This window comes from Mustela nigripes, chromosome 18, assembly GCF_022355385.1.
Source record: "Mustela nigripes isolate SB6536 chromosome 18, MUSNIG.SB6536, whole genome shotgun sequence".
Lineage (NCBI taxonomy): Eukaryota > Metazoa > Chordata > Mammalia > Carnivora > Mustelidae > Mustela > Mustela nigripes.
Window position 1 is genome coordinate 15,015,200 of NC_081574.1, and position 26,123 is coordinate 15,041,322.

At 36.4% G+C, this 26,123-nt stretch overlaps 1 protein-coding gene across 1 annotated transcript in view; it reads right to left on the reverse strand.

Annotated features, from left to right (window-relative positions):
- Positions 1 to 4,528: 4,528 nt before the first annotated feature.
- CFAP97 (cilia and flagella associated protein 97) overlaps positions 4,529 to 26,123 on the reverse strand; it is a 37,944-nt gene continuing 16,349 nt past the window's right edge. The window contains exons 3-5 of the mRNA XM_059384315.1: positions 18,365 to 18,633; positions 9,237 to 9,387; positions 4,529 to 7,758 (exon numbers count right to left, since the gene is read on the reverse strand). Coding sequence (XP_059240298.1) covers positions 7,631 to 7,758; positions 9,237 to 9,387; positions 18,365 to 18,633 — 548 coding nt within the window. The 3' untranslated portion in view covers positions 4,529 to 7,630. The remainder of the gene's footprint in view (positions 7,759 to 9,236; positions 9,388 to 18,364; positions 18,634 to 26,123) is intronic.

Consider the following 26,123-nt stretch of genomic DNA (forward strand, 5'->3'; position numbering starts at 1 on the left):
GGCTGCTGCATTTGACAGCTGCCCAAACTCCTTTAGGCTCAAGATGAGCACAACTCACTTGGCAATTTCACTGTAAGATCTAATAATTATCTTGATGTGCCAGGGTGGCTCAGTCGTTAAGCGGCTGCCTTCAGCTCAAGCATGATCCCAGGGGTCCTGGGGTCGAGTCCCGCATCAGGCTCCCTGCTCAGCGGGAAGCCTGCTTCTCCCTCTCCCACTCCCCCTGCTTGTGTTCCCTCTGTTCACTGTGTCTCTGTCGAGTAAATAAATAAAATCCTAAAAAAATATATACTGATTTTTAAAAAAAAGATCCAAGAATTATCTTAAAAAAACAAGTATATTTGTGGTTTATAAAGCATTTCCATATTGGCAGACTAGGTAATACAAACCAATGCTCCCTCTGAAAACAAAAGGGTTCAAAGTATTTAAAAATCTGCTTGAAGGCACTGGGGAGCTAATAAGGCATGTGAAATTATAGGGCCAAGGCCACGATTTTGAGGAAGACAGCCCTGAGAAAAGAGCTTAGTATTTGAGGGTCACTATTCCCCAGGGAGTATCTTCAATATGTGGAAAACAGCCACAGGGATGAGGAACTAGAAACAGAGTTGAAAACCTCTTGGAGAAAAAGTGACAAAATCCAGATTTCAGGGCCTTCCAAGGAAGAGGAGCCCTGGTAAACATCCATGTTTAGAACCATGTCTAGGACCCCCAAAGCATGACCCTGTAACAATAAGAGAGTATGGGAAGTATAACCCGTGGCCACTGATGCCCACTCCATCTCTGTTTTAACACGATTTGAGACTTCAAGCACCCTTGCTGCCTGCCAGAAGCAAAAGTAAATCCTGTCTGGAAGAAAACACCATCCAGAGCAGGGGTCAACAAACTCTTTCTCCGAAGGACAAGACAGTAAATATTTTAGGGTTTGTTGCCAGATGGTTTTTGACACAACACAGCTTTTCCATACTGCAAAAGCAGCCTTGGACAAGAAGAATGAAGGCAGCTTGGCTGTGTTCCAGAAAGCTTGTGTGCGAATACTGAAATGTGAATTTCATATAATATCCACATGCCAAAAATATTTCTGCTGGTTTTAAAAAACCACTTAAAAAGGTAAAAGCCACAAAACAGACACTAGGCTGCTGGCTCATGGGTTATAAAGTTGCTGACCCCTGATCTAGAGTTTCAAGTTTTTTCTACAATTTTTCATATAAACCAAAAATACAATCATAACTTTAAAACATCCTATTAAGGGCACCTAGGTGGCTCAGTAGGTTAAAGCCTCTGCCTTCAGCTCAGGTCATGATCTCAAGGTCCTGGGATTGAACAGGAAGGGGAGCCTGCTTCCCTTCCTCTCTCTCTGCCTACTTGTGATCTCTGTCAAATGAATAAAGTCTTTAAAAATAAAAATAAAAATAAAACATCCCATTAAAATATATATTCTAGCGGTGCCTGGATGGCTCAGTTAAGCATCCAACTTTTGATTTTGGCTCAGGTCATGATCTCAGGGTCGTGTGATTGAGCCCCGCATTGGGATCCATGCTGAGCTCCATGGAGGAGCCTTAAGATTCTCCCTCTTCATCTCCCCCTCCTGAGCTCACAGGCATGCTCACTCTTAAAAAAAAAAAAAAAAAAAAAGAAGAAGAATAAACCTATATATATTCTAAAAGAGCCCATGGGTTAAATAGTAGAAATCACAGTGGAAACTCGGGATATTTTGAACATAGTGAAAAGAAAAATACTACATTATCAAAACTGGGAAACAGCTAATGCTATGCTCAGAAGAAACGGATAGCCTTCAATGCATCTACTGGAAAAGGAGACAGGCTGGGGGTCCGGGTGACTCGGGAGAGCATGCAACTCTTGATCTTGGGCTTGTAAGTTTGAGCCCCACATTGGGTACAGAGTTTACTTAAAAAAAAAAAAAAAAAGAAAAAGAAAAAGCTGAAAATCAGTTAACTGCATGTCCATTTCAAGGAATTAGAAAAATAACAGCAAATTAAGGCCAAGGAATAAAACTGGCAGCCATTAAGGAAAGCCATTTCATTCATGAAAAAGAGACAACAATGCCACGTGAACTGTATAACTAAACGTGAAAGTCAAAACTTCTGGAAAACACTATAGCAGGTATCCTCTTGTATCTGGGTAAATGAAAATTTAATAAAACCCAACATTTAAAAAAAGTACTAACTATAAAAGATTGATAAAGTGGACTAACGTAAAATTAAGCATTGTGTTCACATCATTTATAGTGAAAAAACAAGCCAGGGCGCCTGGGTGGCTCAGTGGGTTAAGCCACTGCCTTCGGCTCAGGTCATGATCTCAGGGTCCTGGGATCGAGTCCCGCATCGGGCTCTCTGCTTGGCAGGGAGCCTGCTTCCCCCTCTCTCTCTCTCTCTGCCTGCCTCTCCATCTACTTGTGATTTCTCTCTGTCAAATAAATAAATAAATAAATCTTTAAAAAAAAAAAAAAAAAAAAAAACAAGCCAGACCGGGAGAAAAGAACTGTTAACACACTGGGACTGCATTGTATCCAGAACATGTAACTGCTCCTACAAATCAACAAGAAAAGGACACTCAACCCACAGGAAAACAGGCACATCCACACAAGATATCCTAATGGCCAATACACATGAAAAGGCGTTTGAGCTCATTATAGGTCAGAGCAGTGTGACTAAATCACGTCATAACACCACACACCCACTCAAATGGTTAGACGAAAATGACGGACACTGAATGTTAGGTGAGGACACAGAGCAACAGGAGCCAGTTAGTAGACTTGTGCTGCGAGAGTCAACTGGGACACTCGGGCTGGAAAACTCTATGTGGGCTCTATAACCCAGCAACCCCACCGCTAAGTGCATGCCAACCAACGCAGGCACATGTAATCAGACGCATCTACTGAAAATCTTCCTATCAGCATCATTTGTAATAACCAGAAACCTGGAAGCCACCTTGAGGTCCATCAGGCACTGAATGGACACATAAATCCTGGGCTGGTCACGCACTGGAGTATCGTACAGAAATGAGAACAAAAGAATTACAGCCACGTGCAACCCCATGAAGGATATCAGCGATGGAAACGTGCTCTGCAGACGCAGGCGGACACCAGAGCATCTTATTCCTTGCGCACGGCAATCAAAACTAGGCAAGACCACACAAGGAAGGGTGTCAGAAGTTTAGACATAGTTACCTTCTGGCAGGCAAAGAGCTTCATGCCTGGTAGGGAGCCACCCAGGATCTTGTGAGTCCCGGCAACACCCCGACTCTGGATCTGGGTAGTGGTGACGCAGGTTTGCTTTGTAACAATAGATGAGGTTATATTTATGTTTTGTGTCCTTTTCTGTATTTCTGTAATATTCACATGAACTGCAAACACCAAAATCTTTGGCGTGCCATTCTCATGTCCCTTTCACATTCCCCAAAATAGAATTTCAAATTAAATCTTCTCAAATTAATGGCAGAATTCAGTTTTTCTGGTTAGTATATATAACTGCATGCAAAGAAGATGTATTTACTTAGTACAAGGTATATTCTTCATGAAATAAATCAGTCTCAGAGTAAAATCAAGAGAACAAAGTACATTGCAAACTTGGAGATCAGCTATATAATTTCCAAATACATGAAATAAATGTGTGATTGTTGGTGAAGACTATCACTGTAACATAAATCCTGTAAAAATTTAGACCCATAGTTTTTAAAAGTTTTTTGGTGACTACCTAATTTTTTTTTTTTTACCATCTTGAAACAGTGGATGTGAAATTAGGTTCCTAGGAAAAAACCCCATGTCACACTATAGTAAATTAATGTCGTTACCTCTTAAGTTTTACTCTGTAAAAGAGTAAAACCTTAAAAACATCATCTTAGAATAAACAGTGCAACTTACCTGAACTTACAAAGTATACCCTGAAAGAGGTATAGACACTTAAGACTGTATCATGGTGAGTCCAGAAATCTCTCTCAGTGGCTTAAAAAACAGTCACCAGAACCTTAAAAGCAAATAAAACTTTCTGCTATGACGTAATATTTGCTCTAAGCATCCTTGAACTCCGCAGTTGGGAACCCGAATGTACTACCACAGGATCTGCTCAGTGATTTATTCCTACAGCTTTGTTGTTATTAAACCCTCATAAAAAAAGTTCCTAAACTGATGTTTTAGCAGCAAGTTTTAAAAAGGGTATTTCTTATCACTCATTATGCAAGTGAAATGTTGATATGGACACTAAAAAAAACATTCCATGAGGCTCTAAGAGTGTCCAATGCAGCATCATAGCAATGTTACAGAGCAAATTACATGATGTGGGGTCTGAAGAGATGGCCAACGATGTAATTATAAGCAAACTCTTTCCCACATAAATGTAATACTTTCAAAGATATAAATAGCTAATACCCCCTCCTTCCAACTTCATTCTAATTCTTAGGCGTGTAAAGCACCTAAAAGTTATTATTTTAATTTTTAAAAATGGGAACAAGAAAACACAGTTGACACTTCTTAATTTATGGGAAAAAAAAGAAAATACATTTAAGAGATGGGTACAGGATCAAAACTTAGTTATCTTTAATCCTTTCATTTTTCTCTTCACTACGTCAAGCTAATTCTTCAGGCCTTAAAACATGTAACAGATTGGGAAATTAAAAAAAGATATTGATTTTTAAGTTTACTACTAATTTATTCATGGAAATAAAGTAGCCATTATCATTAAGAACATTTTTCGGATGGTATACAATCATGTATAGGTTAAGATTTTGGCATTTAAGATAGTAAACATTTTATGAATTAAAATATAATAAATTCAACTTGTGTCTCCACACTTTTATTGGTCATAATACTTCCCACAGTTTGCGTATTTGAATCTGAAGATGAGAAGCACACAAGCATCATAATGACCTCTTTTTAAAGTTGTCTAGATATCCATTTTGGACATTGGGTCAGTGATTTGAAAACAACTGCATTACACTACATTTATAAGTAAACCAGAAAAACTTTATTTGGAGTAGTAGTGAAGAATGCAGCTTTTCAATGGAGATTGAAAAAAGCAAGGAAATTGTGAGTAACAGCTATCCCTTAGGAAATAATCTTAAGTTAAAAGTCTTTCATAAAATCTTATTAAGATGGAGGCAACATTAGTTTAACATTTGACAGATATGAAAATAATTCCCAATTAGAATCTTGCCTAATAAGTTTAGATCCTGGATTAGTATAACTTCTAGATGCAGATGTAAATCTTCAAAGTATAAATATTAGGTCCAAGTGAACCAAATATAGAGTAGTGCTAGAAGATCCCTTACCTTTTTATAAGTTCTTGAAAATGAAAATAGTATCCTTATGATTCCTTCATGAAAGTGTCCCTCAAACCATAACAACTTCAAAGTACCTTGACTTCTAGCAGAGAACAGCATATTCAACTCTTCTCCTTCTATTTTTACTTATCACATGGAAATAACGACAAGAGAATTACAAATTCTGCTTTGAAAAGATGAATATTGTTCTTCCCAACATTCACTTCAAGTTGAATCCCTACTGTCAGCAATACTTAGATTTAATCTCCCCATCAAAGCAATAAAGACAAAAGGCATTAAATTAGTATCTCAAATCAAAGTATAGGTTTACCTATAAAATTATGTGTTATATCCAGACATAGGACAGCAAAGGCCATATAAAATATATTCAGAGACTAATGTCATTATGAAAGGAAAAGGTTTTAAAGGTTTCATATATATACACTTTCCCTAACAACTTAAAACTCAATTTTTAAAAACTGGCTTACAATATCAGGCAGGTGTCCAAATGCTGAGTTATAAATTCAGCATTACCTTATCTCTTCATAAAGATAAGCTGTTATACAAACATTCAAAGTGCAATAAGCTAAAAACACAGCAAAGTAAAACACCCTTGGTTTAGTGTAACTAAAATTAATAAATAAAGCAGAGCACTAAATGATCTACGAACTTGGTCATCAGAACAGAGCATCAAACAATGAACAAACATTATAGCCCAAAGAAAGCAGCAGAGAAATCTCACAGTCGGGTCATGTTCCCGTGAATATTTTTTAACATCACTGTTCACACATTTTATGATCCTATCCTAGACAAAAATCCATCAATAACAACTTAAGACCAAGAAATTCTGAACTGATATTTAGCAAAATGCAGTTTGGCTTAATGCCCAACGTGGTCAGAAAATAAGTTCAGCAAACACTACAAAGCTTGAGCTAACCTGGAAAACTAAACAAATATTATTGCGGCTACAGATCAAGAATTCGTATTAAAAAAAGAAAGATTTAGCATTTAATCCATTACATTCTAAAGGTATACTGAAAAGGCCAGTAATGAAAAAGTGATTATTAAGACAGAAGAAGCAACCACATCTGAGATATACTTTGTTGTATGAAATAAGAGTCCACAGATTGACAGAAAATATTCTGATTTCAAAAGTCAACTATATTACACCCTATTTGCCATTACTAATTGCATTAAGATTACTAGGATTTCAAAAGTGGCACTGGCAAAAATGATACTTCAGGATTCAGTCCAAAAGCCCAAACCAAATAATACAAGAAATTAGATGACATTTAAAGTAGCCTCAACAAATGTGTGATATTTTCCTTTACCATTTATACTTTAGTTTTCTTTCTCCATTCTTAAAAACAGTAGTTGGAGTTTCTAAAGCTTCAAGACCATGCATTTCTTATTCACCTTCTCTTTTGATACAGCAAACACTAAATATAACACAACCTAACAGTATAGCCTAAAACACTGTTCTGACACAACCGAAGATCAGCTTCTTGGCTCTTCAAACTGGTGGTGCTATTTTGCTCAACAAGTATTTGCTTTTGCTTATGGTCATCTGGTCCTTGGACAACATATTCACAATGTAGTGGACTGTAGCTCTAAAGTCTACCTCATTTCTCAGCATCATCAGTGGTATTTTACCTGAATGTGTAAGAATAAGGAAGAGGGCCTTCCCAGTTCAACTTCCTAATACTCACAGTTTGAAAATGGTCTGGAATGGTTGATTACATTTTTAAGATCTAACTCAGCACACTTATACAGAGGTAGTAGATGATTTTGGTGAATCACAAGGACTGCCCTAGCACAAGCGTCTCTCAATTTGCTCACCAAATCTAATCAGGCCCACCAATGAGAACAAATTTCAAGTTCTGTTTCATAATAAGAAAGTGTACAATCAAGTTTTACAAACAAATTATGAGCTGTACCACCTATGTTCTGGGGCAAAGAGAAAAAGTCAAATTTAGGAGCTATGCTCATAGTTCAAAGCTTATTTTAAAAAAAACACATAAAACAAGAACAATATAGTTAACATCTTGGGTTCAATGTGCAGTGATATTGCAACTGTTTTGTCAATATCGGAGCTGAATCAATTTTTATGTCAAGAAAATATACATGCATACTACCATTTCTCTATCAAATACATCTGCATCTCAGAGAAACACATCCTCATAGGAAACACTGATTTCACACTGTCTTTTTGAAAACAATTTTGCACTGAATTACAATACAATTACAAAACTCATTGTTCATATCTTAAATTAGAGATGTTTACACAGAGAACTGTAGTAATATACAAGAGCACTTCATTAAGAACCGGATGAACAATGCTTAAAGTAAAAAGTTTTTATAACCAAGCCGTACGAACATTAGGGGGCTTAGGTCTTAGTAACAGGCCACTGGACGTGTCAAAAACTGGTCGCTCACTCTTACAACTGAGACCACTGGTAGCGCTGGATGTTCTAGAAGCTCCTCCTGAAAATATATGAAGAACAAGAAATAATTTTATTTAAACTAAATACATACATCATCACCTGAAAAACTTCCTTTCCTAAAGTTCAGAATAAATGTTTGTTCCCTCACATGCATTTTTATTAGTCTAATATAATTCTCAAACAGGAATGTACTTCAGAATTCCCTGTGGAAATTAAAAATATATTAATAAACGTGCCCAGACTCTACACTAGGGGATACTGATTCAGTAGATTTGAGATGGGGATAAAGATTTTAAAAAGCTGCTCAAGTGATTCAAGTGAAAAAACAAAAAAACTGTATTAACTATTTATGAATTTATTCAACAATTTATCACATTCAAGGCAAAATGCTAAGTATAAATTACTGGAACAAGATCCTCCTATCTTAGTCACTAACTATACCAAGGAAGTGATGCTTGAAGAATGAAATTAATGAACAGAATTACTAGTCATGTGAGTGTTTAAGACTCACATGAGCATTGGGGAGTTGGGACTTTTCAAAAAATTAACATACAATGTATTATTTGCTTCAGGGGTACAGGTTGGTGAATCATCAGGCTTACACAATGCCTAGCACTCATCATAGCACATACCCTCCCCGATGTCCATTACCCAGCCACCATCTCCTGCCCACCCCCGACCCCAGCAGCCCTCAGTTTGTTTCCTGAGACTAAGAATCTCTTATGGCTTGTCTCCCTCCCCAGTCCCATCTTGTTTCATTTTGCCCTCTCTTCCCCCCACCCCCGCCCTGTGAGACCAACTTTCTTCTAATACTGTGTTGTCTTTTTTTATAGTTTAGAATGCATACGTGAAGTAATAGCACAGACTTCTGTATGTGAGGATGTCCAGCCTTTCCGCGATGTCACACACCCTACTGCGATGTCACACACCCTACCGCTAAGTGGTCACCGGATGCTACATTCTCTAGGATCCACCACCAGCTGGGTGTGTGCTGATCACAAATCAATAATCAGGAGGGATTATATCTGATGACTCTACAGACTAATTCCTGTTTTAGATATCCAGTATTGAAGACAAAATATATATATAAAGGTTGGACGTTACTACCAATAATTCTTAACTGGTTAAGGGGAATGTTTCAGCAGCTTTTTTAAACAGTGTTATCTACTCATTTCTTCAACAAATGTAATGAAATTCTCTCTGTTATCGAAGACAATACTGATATTTTCAATTTTTATCTCCTTGTTTCTTTCCTATGTTGCCATTACATGCTGTGCGTGAAGCCTGAAATTAAGTGAACTAACAAAAGACAAGGCATGCCAGTCTTATTTTTCAATAAGACTGCATTCCAGAAGTTGGCTTATATATATGCTATATATTATATATGTATGTTATATATATGTTATATATAACATAATGTTATATATTTTGTTATAAAATAAATAACATAATATGTTATATATTTTTAAAGGATGAAATACACAAATCTAAGAACAAAATAATTCTGAATATGCTTACTTAATGGGCTGTACTGGCCAAGAGTTGATCTCACTCGTCTTGAGGATGGTGATGAGCTGAGATAACCCATATTGCGATGATAGTCCATCAGCTGGTCAGAACGTTTCATACCAACTGTTGGTTTCACAGCTTCAAGCCTTTTCAATAAAGCCTTCATTTAAAGACAATCAATTTGAAAGTCAATGTTAGATAAGTATCAATAAGCAGTAAGTTATTATAATAACTTAGCAAAAGAGCAATAAGTTTTTAAGAAGGCAAATACTTTTTAAATAATTTTATTTTAATTCCAGTATAGTTAACACAGTGTTATATTAGTTTCAGGTGTACAATATAGGGATTCATCAATTTTATACATTATTCATGTACTCATCATGGTAAGTGCACTCTTGATCCCCATCCCCTATCTCATCCATCCTCCAACCCCCCCACTCTGGTAACCATCAGTTTGTTCTCTATAGTTAAGGGTCTGGTATTTTTGCTTTTTTGTCCTTTCTTAAATTCCACATGTGAGTGAAATTATGTTGTCTTTCTCTGACTTTTTCGTTTAGCATTATACTCTCTAGATCCATCCATCCATGTTGCAAATGGCAAGGTTTCATTCCTTTTAATGGCTGAATAATATTCCATTGTATAATGACATCTTTTTGTCCATTAATCTATCAGTGGACACTTGGGCTGCTTCTGTAGTCGGGCTATCATGTGATAAACATAGGGGTACAGATACTCCTTCAAATTAGTGTTAAATAGAAAAATACTGGATAGAACCTGATAGTTATGAAATAAAGATTTTAAATCATTTTTGAGATACTATATGGAAAATATATACTTTCAGAAAAATCCAAGGGTCCGCCTATCCTGTAAAACCACTGTGATTTTAACACCTGACCACAGGTACATCTCTCTTTTACATCGCCTTACGGTCTTAGGAAAGGTGCTATAAGCTGAAATACACTGAACCACAGAATGGACATAATGGGAGTAAAAAACCCAGTGTGTTCAACCCTAGAAATTACCATAAACCTATCCAGACTACTATAAATTCTGTTTATGATTCTTGAGCCCTGGCTTTTAACCTGTTCACTTTCCAGCTAGGCCTCAACATTCGGCACTGAAGAGAGGCCAAGTCGGCAGGGCTCTCAGGTCCCCCACACCTAGCTTCTACCAGCCCCTCTATGCTTTCCACGTTGCCTGTATTATATACTAAAGATTCTGCATCAAATTTAATTTGGAAAAAAATAAAAATAAATTAAAAAATTTTTTATTGGTAAGAAATCTGAAAACCAACTACTTTAGAGTGTAAAACTTAAAAAAAAAATTTATTTATGTATTTGACAGAGAGATAGAGAGCACAAGTAGGCAGAGCTGCAGGTAGAGGGAGAGGGAGAAGCAGGGTCCCCACTGAGCAAGGAGCTTGATCAAGATCTGAGCTGAAGGCAGACACCTAACTGACTGAGCCACCCAGGCGCCCCTAGAATGTAAGGGCTATATAATATTCAATATTGTGGTATTTTAATATGATTCAGTAACAGCATCTAATGAGTTACATTCCAAATTTTTCTTTCTTCACATATTAGAAGGTGGAGAGAGTTTCTTTTGCTTGATTTTGCCAGGCATTGTTAAGAAAGGAATATTTAAGCAGACCAAATGGATCAAGGAATTGATTTATGATTGTTTTATGATCTCTCTACTGAGTTAAACTATCTCTGCAGCAAGGTGATCTTTCCTTGAAAAGAGAATGTTGTTGTTCAGCACTCAGATTCCCAGTAAAGAAACCAGCCTCCCGAGTTCAGTCACAGGACAAGTTTTCTCACACAATCTGTTTTTTTCCCTCTGCCTCAACTAAGTTTTTCTTTTCTTTTCTTTTTTTTTTTTTTTTGATGGCAAAATATACATAAAATTTACCATTTTGACCATTTAAAAGCATACAGTTCAGTGGCATTTAGTATATTTGTGTCATTATGAACCAGGACCACCAATCAACTCCAGAACTTTTTCTCAACTTTGTGTTTGTTCTTATCAGTCTCCCGCCTACACTTATATTCTAATCAGTGTTCTGAGTAAGTCCAGAGGTAGAACAAGTCAAAATATTCCAGAGAAGAGCCGTTCAGAGAAAGGAGAAGGCTTTACAGAAATGAACTGAGCCTGGGGAAAAATGGCAGAGGTAGAGAGCACAGGAAACAGCAACCGGACCAACTGAGACATCTCAGCCTGCCAGTTTTGTTTTTGTTTTTTGTTGTTGTTTGCATAAAATGGCCTTTCTCAGTTTTTAGGCTTTCAAGGTCTTTCTCCCTCAGGAAGCCAGACCCAACTAGAGTGAATGGTTTTCTTTGCTGAGCTGAGAGTTATGATTTAAACACGGTTCCATGTATGGTCTATGGTCTTGCCGCATCATAACATGCTGTCCTTCTCTTGCTGCATACAGAGAAGCTGTATAATTTAGGGGCAAAACCTCCTAAGATTATGCCTTTTCTATATACAGTTTGTAATTGCTCTGAGCTCTGCAAGACACTGGAAGGGACAGAAAGAAAAAAATAAAAAATATATGCCCTGTAAGGTAATTTATAGTTTGGGAAGAAAACACTACTGCATGCCTGAATGAACAAGACATTTACAAATGAGTTAAGAAACTTCCTATATATCACATTGCCAATGTATTTTACTGGGCAGAGCAACATTTGCTGTGCTGATTACCCTATTAACTACATACTGAACTGTGGAGGGTGGGAGAGACAGGATAGAAAACTTGTTATTTTCAGCTAACTACCAATTTTGATTTTTTTGCTGGTATTAGCCTCATTTTTTGGATAAACTAATTTCCTAAATTTACTTGGCTAGATGTATTTTTTTTTTAAATTTTAAGAAAACTGCAATGCTTATTCATCAGATGTAAAACATATAAAGGAATTATGATCAAAATCAATTCTAAGGGGTGCCTGGGTGGCTCGGTGGGTTAAGCCTCTGCCTTCGGCTCAGGTCATGATCTCAGGGTCCTGGGATCGAGCCCCTCGTTGGGCTCTCTGCTCAGCAGGGAGCCTGCTTCCCTTTCTCTCTCTCTGCCTGCCTCTCTGCCTACTTGTGATCGCTCTCTCTGTCAAATGAAATAAATAAAATTTTTTAAAAAATCAATTCTGAGATAATTTGACAATAAGGCAAAGAATACACCCATTCCGTTGTCCTGATAATGGTATTTACCAAGTTTATATGCAGAAACTTTGGGAAATAAGAGAGATATTAATGCTATCCAGACCACATGGAACATATCCCATATTGAGTTTGTACGTCTCATAGGAATATAAGGAGCTAAGCAAAAGCTAAGGGATAGCAAACAGAAATAGCTCGCGCTTATGGAGACTATTAAAATACAAAGCAGTGATTACATTATAAACCCTAAAGTCAAAAGTAGATACATTTTAATCTAGTCAACAGTTTAGAACTTCTGGGTACAACTTTAAAATGACAGTTCAAAATATTTTAACATTTGTATTAGTGACCAGAAATGTAAGCTATCTAGTTAGAAAGGCCTGGATTTAAATCCTGGCTCTGATACTGATTATCAACAACATGACTTGATATGGATACTAACAATGAAATAATCTCCAAGAGTCAGTTTCAAGCAGTGAGATAATGCATATAGAATGTTCACAGCAATACCTGGCATACAGTACAGAGTTATTAAATATTAATGCTATTATTAATACTGTTTTATGTATTTTCTAGTTGTCTGACATAAAAGAGTATTACCTTTCTAGCTACGTTATAAATTATATGACAGGGCAATATTTTATATTTTAATATTCCTTCTGGTGTCTTACACAGCTCATAGCAGACATTAAGCAAATTTATGTTTCATTAACTGAGAAATGGTAAGATTGGTTACTTAACCAATCTGTTGGTTCACAAAATCTTAGAACTGCTGCTCTAATCAATCTAACAATGAATCCCAAAAGTTTGTCCAAATATTTATTTTCTCTTTAGAAGTATCATTCTTTTTCAAAAGAAAACTAATCCAGCCTGAATCCTAACCTCTTTAGGAAACAGAAAGTTAAAACAAATGAGTATTACGTTAATGTTTCTGCAGCTGTCAGCAAAGGAGAGGTGATTTATCTTTCTGAAGTGATAAAACAAAGACCTTAAAGGACATTAAAGGGTAACAAGCCTTCTACAGTCAGGGAAAACCAGGACTGTTCTTATTTTTCTGTAACTGAAGTCAAACTTAGTTATCACAGCTTCTTTTCTTCTATGAAAGGACTTTAAAAAAAAAAAAGAAAGAAAGAAAGAAAGGAGACACAGACAATAACCAGAGAAGAAGGAAACCCAGACTGATCCTAGAGCAAAGGTACTGATTATTCAACATTCACACTTGAATCCTTACACTAGAGATGACTTACTATAAATCTTCATTTTTGTGACAACATTATCACTCTCCCCTTAATTCATTTTTTTTAAAGAAAGAATTTATTTATTTGAGACAGAGTGCGAGCTTGTGGGAGCATGCATATGTCCAAGAGCATGGGGGAGGGGCATCACTTTTACTTTAAAAATATTTTGGGAGCACCTGGGTGGCTCCGTTGGGTTAAGCGTCTGCCTTCAGCTCAGATCATGACCTCTGTGTCCTGGGATGGAGCCACATCAGGCTTCCCACTCAGCGGGGAGTCTGCTTCTCTCTCTACCCCTCTCTGTCCCTCCCCACGGCTTGTTCTCTCTCAAATAATTAAAATCTTTAAAAATATATATATTTTAACAGAGGAACTTCTGAGTGGAAAGACTGTGTTCTACTTTATTGCCTATATATTTTAATTTCTTTAAAATTGACTAATTACCTATACATGTAATATATGTATATATGTATATGTATTCTCAGAAAGTAAAAAAATAAAATTAATAAACTAGCTCCATTTGAACTCTAGGCTCTAATCCTTATGCCTTCCTTCAGGAATCTTACTTCCTTCCCTGATCTGGGAAGTACTCCTCACACCCTTTTTTCACAGTTCAGGAAACTGACAGTATATTTAAAATAATGAAACAGGGCGCCTGGGTGGCTCAGTAGGTTAAGCCGCTGCCTTCGGCTCAGGTCATGATCTCAGGGTCCTGGGATCGAGTCCCACATTGAGCTCTCTGCTCAGCAGGGAGCCTGCTTCCCTCTCTCTCTCTGTCTGCCTCTCTACTTGTGATCTCTGTCAAATAAACAAAATCTTTAAAAAAAAATAATGAAATAATCTCATTTCTTTTAGATAGTAAAGTGAAATATAAACTAAGTACCCTCACTTACCTGCTGTCCTTGCCTTCTGCTAAGATTATTCTGGTGCTCTTTCATGAAAATAGGATTCATATTATATTCAAATGAACATAAGGAAATATGCTTTAACAAGAATATTTTTCAAAAAGAATATTTCAAAATTCATGTATTAAAAAATGAGTCCCCCTTTTGGAAATTAACAAATTCTGAGTCTTTATGTAGCAAACACACCCTCTATTGGATAAAATTACTTTTTCTTTTTTATCCCTTTTATTTATCTCCCTTGTGAATGAGGAGGACAATTACTTGCCTCTTGAGACATATAATGAAGACTGTGAACTTCACCAGAAAGATTAACAGTATGCTTTTAACTATAATGCACAGCACACTCAGTTTTATACAGTATCTCTGCCCTTCCTTTCTACCTACTCAGCACAGAACAATTTCTTTGCTAATGTGGACCTAAATAAGGATTTAGTGGGTGGCTGATTATAAGATAAATAAAATCAAAAGTTTACAAAAGCAAGCAGTTAGAAATGTAATAAAATATCTCATGCGCAACAGCATAGAGATATATAGTTTTGAAGAAAACCACAAAACTTTACTAAGGTAGAATATACGAACGGTTGAATTAAAAAAGAAGGTGGGTCACCTGGGTGGCTCAGTGGGTTAAGCCTCTGCCTTTGGCTCAGGTCATGATCTCAGGGTCCTGGGATCGAACCCCACATCGGGCTCTCTGCTCAGCACTGCCCCCCAACCTGCCTGTCTGCCTACTTGTGATCTCTCTTTGTCAAATAAATAAATAAAATCTTTGAAAAAAAAAAATTAAAAAGAAGAAGGCGTGAATAAATGGAAGGACACACTACAGGAAGGTAGTATTTTAAAAGTGCCAAATACTTTCCAATTAAAATATAAATTTAATATAATTCCAACAGAAACTATAATAAATTTAGATGAAAAATTAATCAGTCATTATGAAGAATGACTGTAGAAACAGCCAAGAAAAGTTTTATTTTGGTTTAGAGAATGAAGAGTTAAACACAAATGTGAAGATGAGTTCTCCCTGCAGTAACATAATGATATTTTATAATAAAATGTTTATTTTGCTTTTCAGCTTTAAGTTACTTTTTTCACTTCTGCATGAATTAGTTTTTGATTTAGAGCTGTAATGTCCAAAGTCACTAGCCATATGTGGCTAACACAGCATTTGAAATACGGCCAGTCCAAATTGAGATGAGTTCTAAATGTAAAATATACTAAGATTTCAAAGACCGGGTACCCAAAAAAGAAAAAAAGAAGTAAAATAGCTCATCGTTAATTTTTTACACTGGTTACATATTATAACATTTTGAATTTATTCAGTACATAAAATGGTTTATCAGAATTTCACCTGCTTCTTTTGACTGACCTTCTCAATGTGACTACTAGAAAATTTTAAATTATACATGTGGCTCATATTATATTTTTACTGTTTTCAAGTATACCAAAGATCTTACTGTCAAATGGGAAAAAATATTGCTCACATAGGCAAACTACTAAGTATGCCAAGTAAAAAGAACAAAACAGTGGTAATTCTTCAGTGTATTAAAATAGCTGAAATGTGGGATGCCTGGGTGGCTCAGTGGGTTAAGCCGCTGCCTTCGGCTCAGGTCATGATCTCAGGGTCCTGGGATCGAGTCCCGCATCGGGCTCTCTGCTCAGCAGGGAGCCTGCTTCCTCCTCTCTCTCTCTGCCTGCCTCTCTGCCTACTTGTGATCTCTCTCTGTCAAATAAATAAATAAAATCTTTAAAAAAAAAATAGCTGAAATGTACAACTGACCTGAGGGATGACAGAAGCCGTAAACAGAGGCTGCTAACAGGGTTCATCCTAATATACAGAATAGCCACTATATAGTAATGGTTTCAACTGTTCAAAAGTAAACCCAGATTCCTCAAAAAGCAGAATTACCATATGATCTGGCAATTTCAGTCTTAAGTATACACTCAAAGGAACTGAAAGCAGGCACAAAAGACACTCAGATATCAATGTTCACTCCAAAATTACTCAAAAGAGCCAGAAGGTGGGAATCACCCAAATGTCCATGTACAGATGAATGGATATGCAAAATGTAGTACACACATAAAGTGGAATACTATTCAGCCAGAAAAAGGAATGAAGCTCTGATACAGACTACAACATGAACCATGAAAACACTATGCTTTGTGAAATAAGCCTAACATAAAACAACGAACATTGTATCACTACATTTACATGAAATCTAGAATAGGGAAATTCATAGAAACAGAAAGTAGATTAGAGGTTACTTGGGGGGAAGGGGAAAAGAGAGTTATAAATAGGTAAAGGGTTTCCATTCGGATGATGAAAAAAGTTTTGGAAATACTGAACTGACCGCTTCAATCAGTTAAAATAGCAAATTTTACGTTCTATGTGTTTTACTACAAATCAACAAAATTAAATATATCAGAACCCACTGAATTATGCACCTTAAGTGGTTATGGTGTGTGTGTTATCTCAAAAAGCTGTTTAAAAAAAAGTGACCACAAAGCTGGTAGCCTGCATATGCTTCTGTTACCTTGAGCAAGTCAAGGTAACTGTGTCCCACTCAGTGTCTCATTTTCTCCTCCATGACAACAGTCTCTACGTTATTTGGTTGCTATGAGGATAAAATGACCTAAAATTTGTAGACTAGTATGGACTACGCAATTACTTGTTAAATGAAATAAGCACCAGAGTAAACCCAAATGTTCATGATACAATTTCAAATTTTCAAAAATCATGAATGAATGAATCTTGAATGAATGAATCTTGAAAAACTGCTAGTCACGTGCAGAAAGCTCATTTCAACTTGTTTTGCTGGTCCCTACTCATTACCACATGTAGGGTAAGCCTCCTGAAGGGTTTAAGACTTTACTGTTTTCTGTAAATATAACTCTCAGCTCCCCAACTCTTAAAATTAGTGATAGCAAAGAAAAAATTAGTGATGGCAAGAAAACATTTTATAAGAGTTGGTACAGATTTAGGTAAGCACATGGTGAAATAGGGCGTACTGGTGATGAAATATCATGAGGATGGATTCTGCAAACTGTTCCAGTCATTTTAATAATAGCTTTCTCATTTATTTTAGCTCTGAATTTGTGCGCTTATTAGGGTCTAATTTTAGTTTAAGACAATACCTGTGGTTAAAATCTTGGTCAGCCCTTTACTCATTCGCTCTATATCCCAGGTTAGTTACCTTATCCCCCTTGGTCTCAGTGATTCTATCAGTAAAAAGGGGATGAAAACAATACCCACCAGAAAGAAATTATTGCAGGATTCAAAAAGCTAATATTTGGAGACACTTGGAACAATGACATTTAGTTCAGAGCCCAGTAGACATCAGCAAATATGATGAGTATAGTTTTACGAAGAAAATCACAGGCTATGAAGAATAGTTTTTATTGGAAGATTTTCAACAGTCCCCATATACCTTAGAACACCGAAGTGTTAACTTTGGAATTTTTAATAATGTCTTTCACACATTCAACTAGCAGCCCAACAAGGATACAATACAATGGAACAGATATGGCTAGTGAGTGAACACTTTACAGAAGATACATGTATCTGATCCTTGGAATACCATTTCCTATACTACTGTCTGACTTAACACACCTAGCCAAGTAAGAGAGCTTTCAGTATTTTCATTTAACGTTCCCTTAAAATACAGCTTGATGAAAAAAAAAAGCACACATATTGTACCTTCTAGCTCATAGCTCATTATGTATTTTATACAATACATATCTATACTTACTTTCACATTATTAAAATGTGGCTGTATCTCATTTCCTGTTAAATTGGCCTTACAAATCATTACAATTCATTTTCTTTGATGACTAAAAATTTTTAGTTACTTACCAAATTTTCTCTTTCAATCCTTTGCTGTTCCCTCTGTCTGTTGAGGGCACTATGGTACAACTTAGGGGGATGAACAATCGATCTTCTAGGAATCGTACTTTTGCTTCCTGATTTTTCAGCCTGTCTTGACAGTTCTTTCAAAAGCCTCTGATTTTCCCTATCAATCTGTCTCACCTCCTCTCTTGTGAAAGAGTAGTTTTTCCTTGGTGCTACAGAAGGCTGATCAAAGTGATGTTTTTGTGGTCCTTTTTTATCTAATTGCAGAAAAGCTAAAGAAGTGAACAAGAAAAGGAAAAATGACTGAAGGAGCATAGCAACATGGTGGTGTGTACTGATGCTTAACTCTTACAAATGGAAACTATTAATTCATGGAAAGGACTGTATGAAATAGTGTTAATGACATCCAGACTACAACTATGTTGAAAGAAATTCAGAGGCAGCATAGAATTTTAAGTTTTGTTGGATTCTTTGGGAATAAAAGTTACATGCTGAATGGTGAAAATATTTTATTAAGAAATGTAAATGTTATGAGTTCTATGGCAGGTATAATTTATAGAAAATGCCCTTGTCATGTCCAAGTAATTTTATGTTTCCTTAAGGCAGCTCAGTAGTTGGGGAGGTTAGAAACCTCTGGTTAAGTGCATCAACACACCAATACTTCCAACTTGGACTGTTTTTGTTAATTGGAGGGCATACTTAAAATATAAAATGTTCTCAGCAATGACTGATGGAAACAAGGGTTAAAAACTGGCAAAAAAAAATCCAGCTTATGCTGAAACTTTCAAATTAATCTGAAAATACTTTGTGGTTTTTAATATTAACATTGAAACAAATACAGCTACAGTAAAAGTCAAACATTTTATTCCTAATTAAACATAAACTAAAATAAATACATTATATAAAAAATATTTTGCATACTATTGTTAGCAAATGAAATTTTATTAACATGCTTAATTTTTAAATTTCTGTAACAATTTTCAGTAAATCACAATTACCAAATGTTTGTTCAAAGTTTCTAAAAATATCAAACTTGCTGAATGTTTCAGCTTAACTCTGTACTAAAAAGGAGTATAGCCTATCAAATTAACTGACTGGAACATTTGTTAACAGTATTTTTTTTTTAAGAAGTAACTATTATTAGTTTGCAATTCAGTACCTTTAATTCTTTTACTTGCTTAGCATTTTACACTGTTAAAAGCAGAGGGCTTGAAGGGGAAGAATGCTTCCCCTTAAAAATTGAACCCCAATTTTAAAAAGGGACTGTGCAGAAAAGTCAAATCTTTTGAACAAAGTCAAAAGAACTGGAAGTCTACCTCCCTATGTTTAAGCCAAAGACTATCAAAGATTACAGAAACTTAAAAAACTTAAAAGAAAAAGATTTTAAGAAATGGCTTTTTGAAAGGAAAAATGAGAGAATTACTGGTTGGTAATTTGTTGAAAATCATACCAAGTTAATCGCAAAACCTGAAGAACATATTTAGAAAGATGCAGGTGCGATGTACATAATTCAATCATCTTGCTTCCAAGAAATGCACATTTTGTAGAATTTAATAAGGTTCCTGAATTAATTTAGCCACATATGAAAGCCTTTAAAATTAAATTTTAAAGGGAATTAAAAGCTATTTTCCTAATGGCATTTAAAAAAAGTTTTTAGAAGCAAAATAAGGCAATAGCAAAAAAAAAAAAATTAATAAAGGAAGTTCAATCTAATTCATTAAAAAAAATAGTACTCACTTTCCATGACAGAAAAAGTATACATGGAGTACTACTTATATACTGATACCAGATATCACGATTACATTTTTCTAAAGTGGTTACATGCTTTAGTATGAGGCAACCTCAAATACTTGGCTCATTATTTTTTCAATTAAGATCTAAAAAAGTTTTTTAACTTAAATAAACTTTCAGGAATACAAACATTTATATAAATATGTACATATATATTTAAACTCACGTATTTAAGAAATATTGTTTTCCTAATTTTAACAAAACAATTTTGTTCCAGCTCTCTATAGTGTTTCGATATCATGCCCATCATCACTAGATCTACTTACTGAGTCGGTCATCTAACACAAATCACTCACTAGTGGTATCAGCTTTACTTTCATCTACGCTGAGACACAGCATTTAAAAAAATTTATGTTATGCTATCACCAGAAATTTTATTCCATGCTATATTATGTCCTTACTAATATGTTCTTAAAAAAAAAAATCCATCGTAGACATGTTCATGATCCCTATTAAAAAAACAAAACAAAACAAAACAAAACCACCACCGATGGTTTATTTTTTAAAGGTTTAAAGAAAAAGTCCAATACTTGTAGTTGGGGGGTCACAATTCAAGGAATGATGATCAAATTTACTAGATTTCTTTGTCTTCTTTATGAACAACTTGTCAGATGAGGAATTCTGTGACATTCTTCCTATCCCCTTCCTTTGAATCTGGGCAGGCCTGTGACTGTGTGGACCAAAATGATACAGCCCAAATTGTGACTTTCAAGGCTAGGGAAGGAGGAGATGCAGTACCCCACCACCCTCCCACCTTGTTTGCTGGAATACTTGTGCTTGGGGCCCTGAGCCACCCTCTGTGTCTGACTAGACTGAGGCTGCCACCTTGTGAGGAAATCAAAACCACATAAAGGGGCTATGCACACGCATTATGATCCTAGTCTTCTGAGTCATCCTAGGCTGCTGCTTTATGCATCTAAGCTTTGGGTTTTGTTATCAGAGCAACAGTAACTAATACAAAATCCGGTACCAGGAATCAGGGTACTACTGTAAAAAACCCCTAAAGTACAAGGTATTAGTTTTGAGACCAGGTGACAGTAGAGCTGGAAGGGTCTGGAGGAGATGGTCGATGTAGAGGATGAAGTAGCAGAATTTTAGCAAAACTGTTGGCTGTGGCGACAAGGAAAATGGGGAAAATACCTGCCACTGGTGGATTTGGCTAAGCAGAATCCCATGAAGGATGCTGAAAGGACCAATGGTTTACTTTATCCATACTAATGAAAGAGGAGAGGGATAGGTTAAAAAAAAAAAAAAAAAAAGGAAATGATCTATTTTCAGTCAAACTATAGAGAGAATATAAAAAGAACCAGGACTTAGGTGGCTCGAAAATTTATCTACTACTCCTTCCTAATCTCTCCTGGCAGAAGACTGTCCAAATACTCAAAGAGCTATGACTGAGGAACCATGAGTGAGGAGGTTTAGCTGTACTTGGACCAGATTTAGACCCTGGATGTCGAGGTGAGACGAGGCGGGGAGTGGGTTCTTCAGAAAGGGGGAATGTGTTCTCGTGTCTGAAGGAATACAAATCAGCGTGTGGCCATAGGCTGAAGAGGTTTTGAAACCTGTCCATAAACTTGACAGTCCTCCCATTAGGATGGAGGGTATGTGTCCCTCCCTCTTAAATTTGGGAAGGCTTATAACTGTTTAATAGAATATGGAAGGAATGATGCTATGCGACTGGCATGGTCACATTCTGAGGCTAGGTCATAAAAGGTGATGAGGTTTTTGCCTTGTCTCTCTAAACACTGTACTTGGAGCCCTGAGCACCATGTTAAGAAATCCAGCTGTACTGAGGCTGCCATATGTGAAGAAGCCAGGACACATGTAAAGCTGCATGTGGGCCCTCTTTCAGCTGCCCTGGTTGACCCTAAACACCTGACATGTCAAAAAACCAGCACTCAGAGGGCTCCAGTCCCCACTGTCAAGTCACCCACCTTCTGAGTCTCTCCACACCCCAAGTGTTGGGGTGATTTGATTTTTAGCAATAGTAACTGGCATTTCATCACTTAAAAAAAAAATACTGTGTAAAAGACAAAATAGAGCCCATACATAGGCCATTAATTTTGGTATAATTTAGTTATCAATCAGTCTTCCACAGTGATTATGGTTTTGCTCATTTCATGATCTAGTTCTTATCTACTTTTTATCACAAATTTCAAATCAATGGCTGTTCAATTATTTTTGTAGATTTGGTAAGCTTATAAATGTAAAACACTTCTTTTTGTCCCTTTTGTGCTTTTCCCATCTTGAATTCTATTTTGTAAACTATTAGGATTGATAGTTCCATTTTCTCCTCTTTATTTTCATTCCTCCTATACTACTTAAAATGTCTTTTTAGTTTGGATTTGATTTAAATTCTTAAAGATGCCCTGATGGTATCTTCTGGTAAGTTAAAACCGTCTACTTATACTGTTTGAACTCTTTCTCCAATCTTCCTTTTTTAAAATGCTTGTTGTTTTTTCCCCTTTTAGGAAGATTAACTATGCTAATTCTTTCTCTAATACACCAGAAATGATAAATTCGAATTCTATCCTCCTAGAAGTTCTTAAATTTCTTGGTCTCAGAACCCTCCAAAAAATGTTCATGTGAGTTATATTTATCAATATTTACCATTTTAGAACTAAAAAAATACTTTAAAGACATTAATTCAATCGCTTCTCGGCCTTTTGGCTAATATCAAGTGAAGACATTAATTCATCTGAAAATAAACCAATGACAGGTTAAGATCATTCTTTTATAAAAAACGAAAAAAATTAGCGAGGAGAGGGGCAGAGTTTAATAGTCTTGCCAATATTAATGCCTGGCTTAAAACAAGCCAACTGGATGCTCATATCTGCTTCTTTGTTCATTGCAGAGTGCTGTCATTGTAGTGTAGCCCCTGCAAAACCACTATGCAAATGTGACAGGAGAACAAGGCAAATCATGCCTTAGTTTTATTAGTGAAAAGAGTGTTGTCCTTGCAGCCTCTCTCTAAAATCACTGAGCTCTGTTTCAAGCTTATGTTCTTCATCTGTGAGTCTGGTGCCTCTCTGCGGATTCTAGCTTTTCTCAAAAGTTGATAAACACTTGGTGGTGAGTTGAGAATATCTGACATTTCCTACTCCCCTCTCTGAATCCTGTTTGCTGCAGCCTGTCAATAAAGGGCTAAGATGTGCCACCAGGGAGGATGAGGCAGGAGCCCATCTCAGGACAGGCAGCCTCTTCTTTACGGAGTAAAACCAGGTCCAGACCTTTTCCTCAAGTAAGGCACTTCACTTCCTCCATCCTGCGTTGGTGTCAGGTTAGCAGTAAGCTTAACCACTTTCTTTACCCATCAGGGTTTCCTTAATCATATTTCTGCCTCTTATATTACTTTTCCTTTTCAGAATACATCTCTAATGAGGTATCTAATTATTTCATACAGAACCTAGGTGGTAAAATTTGAGGAGGAGCATTTCTAAAATGTGTCTATTTTGCCATCGTTTCTTCCTAAATTGACCTGATTTTACCTATACAAAGACCGAAACACACCTTCAGATCTAGTCATGTCAATTTATTGTTCTGCAAATATCACACTCATGTCATCACCCAATAGATAAACTTGTTTACTCCACCATTTCATTTTTAAACATTCTCTCTGCCTGCCTAGTCAATGCTTTACAGCTCAAGGCCAAAGAACCAATTCCAACCACACCTTTTCAACATAAATAGAGCAAAGAGAAGCTTGGGGTGGGGACAGGAAGTCCCCCAAATCAGTCATGTTATTGAGATAAAAGAAGCTGAAATATTTAGAAATTCTACTAAATTTTCAAGATCTACTTTGAAGTCAGCTATCAGATAAAGTCAAATATCTAATACTACTAGGCTACACTAATCTTCCCTTCTAACAGTTCTTACAGAACCCCAGAACCCTGAATTTAGAATATACCTTAGCAACCTATCAACTGCCTCATTCTACAAATGAAGAAACTGGGGCACAGAATAGTTACTGCTTGTCTAAGGTCACATGGATAACACTCAGAAGCCAAAAGTCTTCTGATTCCACTTCTAGAATTTTCTTCCCCTCACTGTGTAAGTAACCAAGTTCAAAACTGTTTCCTATTCTCTGGCCTGTAATTTGGATACTTGATTTTACATTCCTTGATTAACCATTGTTTCAGAGGCTTAATATTTTATAGTTCAAATTTATAAACCTGTTAACATGTTATTTTAAACCAATAAATAACATTAACACTGTTGGCTCTATAGGCATCCCTCACCATCTGAACTTTGGCCCAATATTTTAATAACTAAATTTTTTTTTTCTCAAAACAATAAAACTATTTCATTGCATCTTTGCATTGAAGCTAGTGACAATGTTTAAATTGAGAGGGTGCAGATTATACTGTGTTCCCACCTCAGCTGTTCTCTGATAGGATCCCATCTCCTGCTCATAATTTGTGGGATGTGCTGTGCATTATTACTCTTGTTTTCTTCAGGTTAGGTGGAAAACGTTGTGAAGAAACACAACCAGCCAGAACAGCCCATAGAACAGATGTTCTGCTCAGCCAGAACAGCCCATAGAACAGATGTTGAAAGTGATAAAACATATTGAGAAATAAGTGCAGAAAAGGAATAGCTTGGCCATGCACATATCTCCCCCTCACCAGGTCCAACAATTCAGTTTTATAAGAAAAACAAAGAAAACTTAGGAAATTATTCTTGGATCTGAAAAACAGTGGGTCAATTGAGTATGAATCACAACTCTGAAAAACTGAAGTAATACAAAGAAATGCTTTATGCAAAAAACTGATAGCTATAATTAGTGTATACAATCTTTTACTATTATAAAAAACCATTGTGGATTGTTGTATTAAGGACTCCAGTAACAGATGGACCAAGTGGCAAAATGCCACCTTTGTTCCTGTGCCTTTAAAAGCTCTGAGCAGTACTTAAAAATCAGGTCATTCAGATCGGTGATCCTTATCTTGTAGTATTATGAATAAATTTTCCTTCTACATTTAGCTTAGTTCCTGTGCTAAACAGTGTTTCAGTACTTCATTTATATTTGGAGAAACTGTTTAGGGATTTTGGGTGGGAATAATACTTAGGCTTTCCATATCCAATTAAGTTTCAAAAATGAATTAGATTGGAATAGTGAGGGATACATCATTTTATTACAACGAAACCAAATAGATTTTTAATGTCTTGAAACTCAACATTAAGGTCCTTGAATCGGGGTTGGTATCACTTCTGCATTGACTAGAAATGTGGCTCTTTGGGTTTTCTACTCTAGATTTAATGAACCAGAATCTGCTTTAAAAGGCTCTCCAAATGACCTGTATCCCCGGAAGAGAGGGCAAGGGACATAGAGAATCTTAAGCAGGCTCCTTGCTCAGTGCAGAGCCAGATGAGGTGCTCAATCTCTCAACCCTTAGATCCTGACCTGAGCCAAAATTGAGTCTGATGCTTAAACCACTGAGCTACCCAGTGCCCCTGTATGCAATGCATATTAAAGCTTGAGAAACTCTGGCCTTGTGGATAAACACAAGAGTCTGCTTTTCCCTTTTAGCATACATTTCTACTTTCCTCAAGTCTTAACAAATCTCCCCGCCTCACTTTTAAAGACACCTACCTACCCCATGAAGCCCTGTCCCTAAGAGGAGGCTGACTTCCCTCCTCCTCAGGAATCCTTAGGATTCCTACTCCTAACTTCAGGGGGAATCAGGCCCATAATAACCCTATTCTCTTGCTAATGACTGTCTTACAAATAGGAGCATAACCAATTCTGGGCAATGAGACTTAAGTGAGTCAGATCAAAGCATTCTGAGAGAGCCAGAGGAAGAGACAATTTCCCTTTCTCTGGACATTCTCATGTCTAAATGTAAATACTATAAATTGCCGCAGACATCTCCTACTAGCCTAAGAATGAAGCAAATACCACAGCTGGGGGAACACAGTGGTAGAACCTAGGTCTCTAAGGACATTTTTGAGCCACTGAATTGGCCAACTC